This window comes from Lynx rufus, unplaced genomic scaffold (assembly GCF_022079265.1).
Source record: "Lynx rufus isolate CCGP_SWC_20201006 ecotype Redwood Valley unplaced genomic scaffold, mLynRuf1.p SCAF_5, whole genome shotgun sequence".
In the NCBI taxonomy this organism is placed as follows: Eukaryota; Metazoa; Chordata; class Mammalia; order Carnivora; family Felidae; genus Lynx; species Lynx rufus.
This window is the reverse complement of record NW_025814867.1, coordinates 16,717,362-16,730,299: the sequence shown is the minus strand read 5'-3', so window position 1 is coordinate 16,730,299 and position 12,938 is coordinate 16,717,362. Positions and strand designations below refer to the sequence as shown.

Genomic DNA, 12,938 nt, shown 5'->3' with positions numbered 1-12,938 from the left:
GGGCGTGCCTGGGTGGGTCAGTGGGTTGAGCTTCTGACTCCTGATTTTGGCTCAGGTCATGAACTCATGGTTTGTGAAATCGAGCCCCAAATCGGGCTCCGTGCTGACAGTGCAGAACAGAACCTGCTTGGGATTCTCCCCCCCGCTCCCCCCCACCTCCCACCCCTCTCTGCCCCTTCCCTGCTCTCACTCTTTCTGTCTCTCAAAATAATAAACATTTAAAAATATATGTCATGAGAGATACCTATAAAAAATGTAAACTTTCATGCAATGACAATGTTAATACTACACGCTGGCAAGCATCCCAATAGAAGTTAATACCAGCAACACATGGCATTACCCATCCCCCTCCCAAAAGAACGCTATCAGGGACTAATTCCATTTTTATTTCTTCCTGTTACCCACAAGCAGGTGGCAACATAACACCAGTTTCAATACAGCAGGCAAAGTTACCCCTCTTCAGAAATAGATGACCACTGAAACAAATCCCTGAATTCCTTCAAAGGAATAATTTCCTTTCACCCGGGTTCAAAAGCATTTCATGTAAAAGCAACTTCATTATTCTGAGTGTACATTTCTTGAACTTCACCACCAACAACAAAAACCATTTATTAAACCCAGAACTGGCTACCTATGTTTACCTCATTTAATTCTCAATGCAACCTTATTTTATAGATGAGAAAACAGACATAGAAAGGATAGGTCCCTTTTGGAGTATGTGTTGGAGAAAGGATCTGAATCTACATCAACTTGACATCAAAATCCATCCTCATAACCACCTCACTATATTGCCTCCCATAAAATTAGTCTATGATCAATGATGTTGATTATGGACATAAAGATGGTCATACAACCTGACAAATTTAAAGCAAGCATCAAATCTTAAAGTGGACTTCCGGAGTGATTAGCGTTCCAATAAACTTCTAATCCAACAAGAGGATACAATCTATAAGTAAAAGATTAAGTGACTTTTACTGTATTAGTTTTGTATGAAAAAAAAACCTTTAATAAATCAAAATTATCAAATGAATTTTCTGATACTGAATGAGACCCTCTAAGTTTCACGAAATTTTTTATGTAAGTTTCCTATTGAGCTTGACAGAAAAAGCAGTCATTTAGTTATCTACAAAGTTAAATACCAGTAAATTAAATATAGCTATCAAATGTCAAATGCCAACCAATTCCATCTTGGAGCAAAATGTTTACCATTACAGAATCAGAAGTCCTCAGGAACACAAATCAGGCCTGGACACTTCCAAATAGTGAATGAGAACCATCTGGCTAACTCAATTTTCAGAAGTTGTTTGCTTTTAGTAACAGGGGTAAGGGCCATCCATTTGTAAAAATCAGTGTTTTGCATTTATGCATTCTCCCCTCCGAAAATGGACCGCATGGACCAATAATTTATAACCTCACATGTTATCTATTCTGGCTCTGATCTGTTCACCATGCTACATTATTGGAGCAGCATACAAAATTCGGAAAACTCAACAATAAAAGCCTGGCAAGTCACTTTGCAAAGCACCCTGGCACCCAAACATAAGTGGTTAAAATGTTTTTCTGCTACCAGTAACATACTTTTTTTTTTTTTTTACAAGGAATACTTTTCAACACAGCAGAACTGCTTACTCAACTCCCCTCAACCTGGCCCAAGTGAAGAGAAAATGAAGCAGTGGTAATAAAAATGCCAATATGAAAGTTTCCTTGGGTGTTCTGAAAAAGGGAAAATCCATCGAAAGTCCCTGTAAAATGTAACGCTTTTTAAATGTTTCTCCTGGAAACCAAGTCAGTTGGCTGAGCTGCGCTTTTTTTGTGTAGGAAATGACCCTGCTCTGAACTCTATGCTGAGCAAGTGAAATGCTGGTGAATTATCGATCTGCCGTGGGAATCGGATCTCTCTGGGTCTTCCCTCCTCTACTACTTCCCAGCAGGAACGGAGCGCCGAAATCCTTTAATTCCGGGGCTAAGCACTTCGGTCACCTCTCCAGCACCCTCCATTCGGCCCCCACCCCGCTTCACCTGCGATGCTGACGCAGGTGAACGCTTCTTTTAATAATCCCACCCGGACAGATGGACGACCTACAGCATATTAGCTGCTGCGGAAACAGCCATTCCGAATGCGCTTTCAATCGAACGAGACTCTGAACTCAAGTGTAAATTGCCTTAGACGAATCCCCCACCAAACCCATTCTTCTCTGAGAGGTCAGAGAATCAGAAATGGTTGCATTTGCATTTCCAGGACGGACGGACACACACACACACACACACACACACACACACACACACACACACCTTTCTCCGGGATTTTCTCAAACCACATTTAATAAAAGTGCTGACCCACAGAGACACACAGGCATTACTGCCATACCCATCATCTCATGCCTGACTGACCTGGAAGAGTCTTGAGAAAGAGGAAAAAAGATGAAGCGAGGGCTTCCTATCGGATTCATGGTCTGTCCCCCTAAGTTTAAGCGCACGTAAGCCCCAGCAGCGGAGCCTCCACAGAGGTAAAGAAAGAAAAGGGGCGGGGAGCGGGGGGTTCTGCTGGCAGAAGCCCCGACGGGGCGCCCGTCCGGGGCGCCGGATTTCCCTCTCTTTTCCCTTCCTCCCCACCCCCGGTCCGCCGGGCGGAATTCCTCCCCCGCCGCGGGCCGGGAACAATGCCGCGGCCAGGACCCCCGCCCTCCGTCGCCCGCCACTCACCACCCAGGTCAGTGCCCCGTTGCCGCCGGCTCCCGCGCCGCCGCCGCCGCCCGCCTTGGCCATGGCGGGTGCCTCCGCTCACAGGCCCCGAGGCCGCGGCCGCCGCTCCCGCTTCCCTGCGGGCCGCCGGCCCCCGCTGCTCCGCACCGACCGCTCCGCTCGTCGTGTTCCTAGCGGCGCCGCCCCCCGCGCCCCATCGTCGAGACCCGGGGCGGACGCCCGGCCGAGCCCGCCGAGGAGGCCGCGCCGCCCGGCGCCCTCAAACTCGAGGCGCGGCGGCCGCGTCGCCCGGGCCTAGGGCCGCCGCTGAGGAAGAGGTGGAGGAGGAGGAAGCAGGAGGCCGGCGGCGACAGAGCCGCGGCGCTTCCTCCTCGCCCGCCCGCCCGCGGGCGCCGCAGCAAGCCGGGCCGAGGCCGGGAGGTGCGCGCGGCGAGCGCAGCCGGGGAGCCCGGGGCGTCCAGACGTGGCGGGGACGCAAAGGCGCCTTGTCCTTCCTCACACTCCGCGAAGGCCGGCCGCTGGGGTTGCGGGAGTCGCCGCCGCTGGTGCCGCTGCCTCAAAGGCCGCCTTCGTCGGCCGCGCTGCACCCCGACTTCCTCACATCCACACACCGAGAGGGACAATAAACAGAGCCACCACCGTCGCGGTCGCCTCCCTCTTGTCCGGCATAACACCGCACACACACATTCGCACACCAGGGAGGGCGGGAGGGAGCGGCGGCCGCCCCGCTGTCAGTCAGAGCCTCGGCGCCCAATCGGGGCCTTTTAGCCGCAACCCCTCGGCCAATCCCAAAATTCCAAGCCCCCGGAGGGGCGGGACCCGAGGGGGAAACGTCATTGCGGGTAGCAACCGAAGGGAAGACTTCGGGTTTTTGTTTGTGTGTGTGTCTGTGGGTTTTCCATTTGAGGGGTGAGCGGGGGCTGCTGTCAAGGGTCGTTTGAGGGCGGCAAAGGGAAAGGGTCGAATTGGCCTCGGGTCGATTGTACTCCTCCTGAGTGCGCTGTTTACTCTAAGATCGGCGGGCGAAGCCGAGGCATTTCTTTGCCTGGGGCCGCTGTGGGGGGAGGAGGGAGAGAAGCGGGGGGGGGGGGGGCGGGTGGCAGGAAGAAGCCGAGGGCAGTCCCAAAGGGAAAGTATTTTTAAAGAGCGGTTGTAAACCGCAGGCAAGACGTTGTAGATCACTGGTGCAAGGAGGCCCCCGTGACCCCGGCCTCCCCAAGGCCCCGAGTGGACTCTGCTGTCGGAAGAATCCTCTGTTCAGACCTTCCCCTCCTCCACCTCTTTCCCTCCCGCTCCTGTCCTCCCCTCACCCTCAAAAGGGATCCGGTCAGTTTCAAGGAAACTGCATTTAAAGAACTTGAATGATAAGACGCACAGAGAACGTTCCAGGGGAGGAATGCAGCGTGGGTTGAGGGTTCTGTTTCTACTCTTTGTTGACCTTTCTCTCTCCGCTGAACAATGCGGATTTGCCACTGTCACTTTTCATTCTTATCTGTCCAACTACCTCTAAGAGGGCATGTTTAATTTTTTAAACTGCTTTCAGTGGAATTCTCAAACGCACACTAAGGAATAATTTCATTCCCATTAAAGCTTTCTAAGAAAGAAAATTACCCGTATAGCCGCACCAAAGTCTGGCAGAAGGAAGAAGGCACTACCTCACCCTGCTTTTCAATGTAATTCCATTCAACAAGTATTGATTGGATGCACACCCTACCAACCCGTGCCAGGCTCTGCGATGGGTTCGAAATAAAAAACAGGACCCCTGATTTCAAATCATGTATAATCTGGCTTGTGAGATAGACTAAACGGGGGTTAACTATTACTAAAATGAGTTCTTGGGGGCATAAAGTGCCACCAAATAGCTGTGAAAAGAGAGCTTTTTGAAAGATAAAAAGCCGTATTGCTGCTTTGTGGAAAAGGCATTTTTTGTGAACTTCTCTTCCAACTGTGCATTTCCTCTCAAGGGAAAACAAAAATGTCTCAGGTCACATATTTTAACTGCCTGCTGAGTCCAGAGAGGTGGGGAACTCTGGAACATGGAAATAATTTAAACAGTTTTTCTTAATTAGCTCTCTAGTGGCCATGTAATTCTGGCATATTTGGGACTTTGGTTTAGAACAGTGAAGCCTTTCTTTACCTTGAACTTGAGGTGCAAGCTTGTAAATCAGACCGACCAGGGCTAATCTGGGCTCTGAACCTGACCAGCTAAGTATTTGTGCCTTGTTATTTAACTTCCCTGAGCCTCTTTGTGCCTCGTTAAGATGAGGATTTTTGCTCTTGTGCTTAGTGTGACTTTACACTTCAAAGTACATATAGTTTATAAGTTTGAAAGGGGTAAATAATTTTAGAGGTTGTGAGGTTTTTTTTTTTTAGAAAGATACGTGCATTAAGTAGAACCCAAGCTATAAAATATACAACCGTCTCCTTTTTTAAACTTCAGTTTTCAAAGCTCTTCAACCTCAGACTTTATATGAACAAAACAATATATTCAAAAGTCAGATAGGTTAATTAATGGAAATTCGTGTTTATCTTTTCACTTGCCTCGTGCATGACTTTTAGCTAAGTATGAAGACTCTGTAGTAAATATAACTTGTCTTATTTTTATGAAACTGACTTACCTAAAAGAATCACAGATAAAAACGTAGTTGAATATACATGCAAATCAACAGCTTAAAACAGAAATTCATGAGGAATGGGAGAAAGTATCTAGATCAAAAATATCTCCGCTCCTGGGGCGCTTAAGTGGCTTAGTCGATTAAGCATCCAACTTCGACTGGGCTCAAGTCATGATCTCACAGGTTCAGGTTCGTGGGGTCTAGTTTGTGCTGACAGCTCAGACCCTGGAGCCTGCTTCAGATTCTGCGTCTCCCTCTGTCTGCCTCTCCGCTGCTGGCACTCTGTCTGTCTCTCAAAAATGAATAAACATTAAAAAAAAAAAATCTCAGCTACTGTTGTTTTTTTGTTGTTGTTGTTTTTGTTTTAGCGTGTGTAACAGACTTCATATATCTTTATTATAAAATTGGTTGTACCCAACTTGAGCGTATCTTTCCCTTCTGGGCTTTTGTCAAATAATTTTCATTCATGTACTGAGTCATTATAGCAATAATTGCCACATTAAAAAGCTTCTATATCAGGTTTGTCGTGTTTGGAATACTACTTTATTCGTAGGTGCATGTTACATTTAAAGATTTAATTTCCACCCTACAGCAAACACCAGCCAAAATAAAAAATTGTACAAATCAAAATCAGTTCTGTAAACTGTAAAAATGAAGGCCTTTAACCAAACTTACTGAGTAGCTTCCATGGGAGCGTATCCTAACTACTTAAAAATTTTTATTTTTAGATTTTATGTTTCCCTATTACAAAAATCAAAGAAATCTACTTCTTAAATGTCTTCTGTGTGTTGGATACTCAGGACCTGGGAATACAAAAATGTGATGGGGGCGCCTGGGTGGCTCAGTCGGTTGAGTGTCCAGCTTCGGCTCAGGTCATGATCTCGCAGTTTGTGAGTTCGAGCCCCGTGTCGGGCTCTGTGCTGACAGCTCGGAGCCTGGAGCCTGCTTCAGATTCTGTGTCTCCCTCTCTCTCTGCCCCTAACCCACTCGCATTCTGTCTCTGTCTCTCTCAAAAATAAATAAACATTAAAAAAAAAAACAGGTTGGGGCGGCTGGGTGGCTCAGTCAGTTAGACGTCCAGCTTCGGCTCAGGTCATGATCTCACAGTCCATGGGTTCAAGCCCTGCATCGGGCTCTGTGCTGACAGTGCAGAGCCTGGAGCCTACTTCGGATTCTATGTCTCCCTCTCTCTCTGCTCCTCCCCCACTCGTGCTCTGTCTCTCTCTCTTTCTGTCAAAAATAAATAAAACATTTAAAACAAAATGTGATGAAGATGTGGTCGCTGCCTTGACTTCACACCTTGTGTCATATAGTTTTGAGCTAGTATTTTATGTCAAAAGCTATTTCATATTTATTCATTTGCTATTCAATAAACAGTCTACCTGATGCGTCACACCTATCATTGCACATTATACACAGCAGGTAATGTAATCAATAAATAAATCATCTAAGCAGATTGTAATTCAAGACTATACTTGAGGTACCTGGCAAAGTTTCAATGGAGTTTCCACTTAAATCATGTATTGTTTCAACATTGAGATTCAGCTGGGGAGTTGGGGAAGGAATCTTTAATCTACTAAGCATTTAAATAAGTTAATGTTTGAGTTCAAGATTCAATGCCTGCCAGCTGACCTCTCCACCCCACTGTGTCAGTTTTGATGGATCCTTTATATATACAAGTAGCTAGGCAAAGAATGAGAAATCGTCATGTCTGGCCTACAGTTAACCCACTAAATGGTTGTCTAGGTAATATTGTCCAGGTAAACATTGTAAATGTAATTTAGTGTATTAAATTTCCTTGGGAGTGAGCTTCAGGTAAAGAAGAAAGCTACCATCGATGTAATTTTTTGGATTTTAGCATTTCTATAGTAAATATAATAGACTATTAACTGATTTTTGAAAGTACTTAACTGCTGCAAATATTTTATAAGTATATTTTTACTTTTAAAAAGTTACTTAAGAACCAAAGGTAACAAATGTTTATGGATGGCTAAAGGTATCAATGACTACCACATTCCTGAGTGTTATCACCACTGGGAAGACAGATAAAGGCTAAGGGTCTCCAATTTGTACCTATAATAAGTATGGGATGTTTGTTTTGTTTGACTTTTTTTGGCCAAGTAAGCTAAGCTGATCCTCTGTTGATGTCTCTAATTACTTATAGAGACAGAAGGGACATTTTCAGATATTTTAGATGATATAGGTCAGCAATAATTCAGGGCTCTTAACTACTCTGTTGAATTATATAATATGGAGAATATAATTAGCTCATGCCTTAGTTAAAAAGGCTGTACTTGCCCTTTAAATGGGATTTGGAAAGATTGGGACTCTCAAAGAAGCATTTTCATTCTAAGGAAACCTTGCTTTGTGGGGGACATTAGATGCTATCATTCACATAATCTTCACCAACAGAATATTATATGATCCTACCATGTGTATTGCTAAGCTGTCCGGAGTCGTCTAATTCAGTTACTCAGTAGGTTTATTTATTTTAAAGAAAGAAGATAGCAGTGGCTTTCCTAACTCAAGTGTTTCCACCTCATAAGAGCTGGGAACTCTAAAGCTAGAGTTTCCAAGTTGTTTTCATTCTGTAGTATATTTAAAACTTAAAGGTTGTGGGTGTGGGGAGCCCAGGAAGTATGAAGAATATCTACACCAGAAGAATCTAATATATAAAGCCTACAGTTACAGGGGTTTCTGGAACAGAACAAAAGAGGTACCTGCACCCTATCTAAGGTGATAACTAAAAATCAGAACTTTGAAAAGATCTTTAGTGAGCCAATTAATAGCAAAAATGCAATTGTTCCCTATTTCCAAAATAGTTAAGCACAGATTAGCCCAAATATCTTATATAACTGATATTAGTCATATCAGTCATAATATTGTCTATAATATAAACTAATATTGTCTATTAGTTTTCTTCTTTGCTTTGAAAGTGCTGTCTGAATGTGGAAAGATCTAGAAGGCCCAAGAATGCTGACTCTTCAAGAAACAGATTTCTGGTTTAAATATTCTTTGAGAAAACTTAAAGAACAAGACCAGCCTGTTCAGTAGCGCCAGCCAAACCTAGAAAGCACCTAGCATGTAGTAGGTGTTCAATAAATAATCACTCAAAAATGAATTTGAGACATATCAAGAAGTTCCCCGAAGCAACACATTACCATCAAAGACAGTCCTAAAACTTGATCAGGATCCTTAAGTCTTTTGTTCTTTCAAGCGTTCTTGGTTGAATACCAGAGAGGGTAAAGCGCCTTACATTTTATCGTTACCATTATCCAGAACTGGCCAAAGCATGGTTTCTCTTGGGGAATGAAAATCCAGGGTGGTACAAGGAAAGAAAGAAGAGGTTATGGTATCAGGAGAAAGAATTGGGGATGCGGTGGGGGGAGCCGGAGTGAAAATAAAAGCATCCAATTGTGTGAAACTGAGTGGAGCAATAAATACATTTTGGCTGTGGCCTAGATCAGCTGCAGCCTTGCCAATGCTTTTATTTCATGTCGTCAAAGAAGGAAACCCCGTTCCCTGAGAGCCCTGCTATCTTTGGTACCTTACTGGGCAGGTGCTTTCACGCGTATTAGATTAATTCACTCTCAACAACCTAAAAGAGAGGTATTATTTCATTCTTATTTCACACTCAAGGAAATTAGAAGTCATAGAAAGTCACACAACTGAGTAAGTGGTGGAACTGAAATTTAAACCCAAGTCTCTCACTCCAAACCACGCCCTTTCGTAACACTGCCAAGTTGGCTAACATTCTTGGCGATGTAGCATATTTGGCACTGTTAGGAACTTGGCAACCCTGGGGAATAATTCTGGCCCTCAGTAAAACCCTTTGGTTGTTAAATTTTATTGTTGGATATGGTGACAAGTATCTACGATTTGCACGACGAACTAGGAGTTCTCTTTGAAACCGGCCTAAATCTGCTTTGTCTTATCTTGTTACAAGAAATAAGTTGGTGTTGGAGTCCAAAGAATCATCAGAGAAAGCCTGAGGTCCGAGATCCTGTGGGTCCTGTGACCTCTGTCTCTCTATATGATTTTAAACCTTATAATCTAAACCCAGGGTTATAATTACCGAAGACACTCGAATAGCTAACTTTCCAATACAGGGGGGCAAATAGAAAAATACCATGGGATTAGACTCTTGGATTGACGTTTTGGATAACTTCAAATTCACTTAAAGCAGCATAAAAATTCTCAGTGTTCAGTCGCACAGGGAAGACTTGTTTATGGACACTCCCTCTATTATAAGGATTATTTGCTTTGGGGGGAAAGCAAATATTTTTATGTGTTACATTTTTGTATCTCCCATTTTAGCATTTTGCAAATAATGTTTCTTAGGACACTAGTTCCTTGAGGTAGAAATGGGTATTTTGGAAATTGTAAGTCCCAGAAACCATACATGCTATTATATAGTACGCATGTGTAAGGGATTTAGAAAACACATTAGCATCTCTAAGTCTGAGCAATCTTGTAATGAACAAGTCATACTTAGCCTTGAAACTATTTTCAGGAATATCCATTAACATCCTTGGAATTTATGTTTTAATGAAAAGACTTTGGGAAATACTACCACTTTTATATTATTTCTGTTATCATAGCATGTTCATTTTATAAGTTTAAAACATAGAAATAGGGGCACCTGGGTGGCTCAGTCGGCTGAGTGAACAACTTCGGCTCAGGTCATGATCTTGCAGCTTGTGAGTTCAAGCCCCGCGTCGGGCCCTGTGCTGACAGCTCAGAGCCTGGAGCCTGTTTCAGATTCTGTGTCTCCCTCTCTCTGACCCTCCCCCGTTCATGCTCTGTCTCTCTCTCTCTCTCTCTCTCTCTCTCTCTCTCTCTCTCTCTCTCTCAAAAATAAATGAACATTGGGGCGCCTGGGTGGCGCAGTCGGTTAAGCGTCCGACTTCAGCCAGGTCACGATCTCGCGGTCCGGGAGTGCGAGCCCCGCGTCAGGCTCTGGGCTGATGGCTCGGAGCCTGGAGCCTGTTTCCGATTCTGTGTCTCCCTCTCTCTCTGCCCCTCCCCCGTTCATGCTCTGTCTCTCCCTGTCCCAAAAATAAATAAACGTTGAAAAAAAAATTAAAAAATAAATAAATGAACATTAAAAAAAAAAAGGTAGAAATAAATATAAAGCAAAGAAACAAAATGACCCATAATTCTACCACTCAGATAGTTACGATTAACAATTTGGTGAATAGCTTTCTACCAAAAAGTAGCTAACACACTCAAAAACATACCTTTTTAAAAAAGGAAACAATAGGCTCCAGTAAGTTCCTTAACATTTAAAAATGAGTTATATCCTACCAGAATAGCTAAAATTAAAATACCAACTCTCAGTGAGGATGTTGTGGTGCAACAGAAAATGCTCATATATTGCTGGTAGTATATAGCTTAGTAAAAAAATCACTTTTGAAAACTGTTTAGTAGCAGCTGCTAAAAGTAAACACTCACATAGCATATGAGCCCAAAAGTCCACTCCTAGGTACATATAAATAGAAATGCGTACTTACATATACCAAAGACATGTGTAAGAATGTACATAACAGCACTATTCATAGTAGCCTCAAACTAGAAAATCCAAATGGCCATCAACGATAGAATGGATATATTGTGTATGCACACAATGGACTACTGTTCAGCAATGAAAATGAGTGATCTGTTACACCTAATGTGGGAATTTCTCACATATAATGTTAAGTTAAAGAAGTCAAACAGAAAAGACTATATACTGCATGATTCCCTTCATGTAAAGTTTAGAAACCAACAAAACTAATCTATAATGTTAGAAATCAAAGATGTGGCTACCTGTGGAAGGAGGATTCTGGGTACTGGTAATTTCTTTTGTTTGAACTAGGTACTGAATACATGATTCTGTTCATTTTGGAAATTTGTCCAGCTTTTGTATACGAATATTATGCTTCGATTTAAAAGTTTGCTCTATAAAGTGCTATATCATGAACGCTTGACCAGAAAGGGTGTGTGGAAAGACCAAATCGACGCCTCTGAGGTCATCAGTGATTAGAAGATTTGTACTCTGAATGTAAAGTGGTACGGATACTTTTATGTATTATTTCATGAGTGTTTTCCCTTTTCTATGTGTACAAAATGACATAAGATGAAGAGTTCTTTCAATAAGCCCCAAATGAAACTTATGTAATTTCTAATGACAAATAATAACTGTAACTATTTTCGGGGGGGGGCTTATTGTATATTAGCACTTTGTTGACATTTCCTGTATTATCTACTTTAGTCCTCATAAGAACTGTAGGAGCTCGGAATTTATTTTTAAAAGTTATCAAAATTAGAAATGTAATACCTTCTAGTTGTAAAAATCCATTAAAAAGTGTGACGATTAAGAAATGCAAACAGTCCTTAACATGCCTTTTCCCCATAGATGCCACTGATTAACAAGCTGATATGTGTCCCTCCAGATCTTTTATGTGTATGTGGAAACTCACACAGGCACATAGAAAAGAGGTTGGTTTTTAATGGCATTATATTATAAATACAACTCTGTAAGTTGCTTTACTTACTTTAACTACATCTCCTGGAAATCTTTCTATGTCTGTCCACAGATCATCTCCTCATTCTTTTAATGACTGTAGTGATTATTTAACCATTTCACTATAAACAGGGCTTTTCAGCCTCATTATAAACAGACACCCAGCCAGGAGTACTATTGACATTTTGAACTGGATAATTCTTTAAAGACCTGTCATAGCATTTTGAGATGTTTACCAGCATTCCTGGTGTCTACCCACTAGAAGCCAGTAGTCACCCACCTCCCCAAGCCATCTACCCACCCACCCCCACTGGAACAAAATGTCTCCTGACATTTTGTCCCCTGAGAGACAAAACCCTTCCTTCCTACCACTATCAAGAACCACTGGTACAGAAGGATATTTATGTTGTGATTTTCAATAATGTAAAATGGATTCACCAAACGTTGGTGTTGCTTGTTATAAATCGCATTTTATAGGTGAAAAAAACGGAGGCTAGGAAGGTTGATGTGCCCAAGGTTGATAGGATATCCAACTGCTATAAGTAGTAAAGGTAAGATATGAACCAATTCTGCCTCCTCCAGAGTTTGTGATTTGAACCTCCTTCCCAATCCTACTATAATTTTACTACCCAGCAGGTTGTTTTAGGGACCACCCTAAAGAAGATAGTCAGAACAGTGAGTATCACTATTGTTGATAATGGATATTAAAAAATATCCTAGTTCTGGGGGCGCCTGGGTGGCTAAGTCAGTTGAGCATCCGACTTCAGCTCAGGTCATGATCTCACGGTTCATGGGATGGAGCCCTGCATCAGGTTCTGTGCTGACAGCTGAGCCTGGAGCCTGCTTCAGATTCTGTGTCTCCCTCTTTCTCTCTGCCCCTCCCCTGCTTGTGCTCTCTCTCTCAAAAATAAATAAACATGAAAATAACTTTTTTTAAATATCCTAGTTCTGGGGCACCTGGATGGCTCAGTCGGGTAAGTGACCAACTCTTGATTTTGGCTCAGATCATGATCTCAGGGTTCATGAGATCGAGCCCCAAGTGGGGCTCTTTGCTGAGAGCACGGAGACTGCTTGGGATTCTCTTTCTGCCTCTCCCTCCATGTACGAACGAGCTC

The 12,938-nt window shown here is 43.1% G+C and overlaps 1 protein-coding gene across 2 annotated transcripts in view; it reads right to left on the bottom strand.

The window, feature by feature from the left end:
* The window catches only part of TOP2B (DNA topoisomerase II beta), a 64,796-nt gene extending 61,932 nt beyond the window's left edge, over positions 1-2,864 (bottom strand). For both annotated transcript variants that reach the window (XM_047100370.1, XM_047100371.1), the window contains exon 1: positions 2,704-2,864. In XM_047100370.1, the coding sequence (XP_046956326.1) occupies positions 2,704-2,766 (63 nt within the window). In that variant the 5' untranslated portion in view covers positions 2,767-2,864. The remainder of the gene's footprint in view (positions 1-2,703) is intronic.
* Between the last annotated feature and the right edge of the window lie 10,074 nt (positions 2,865-12,938).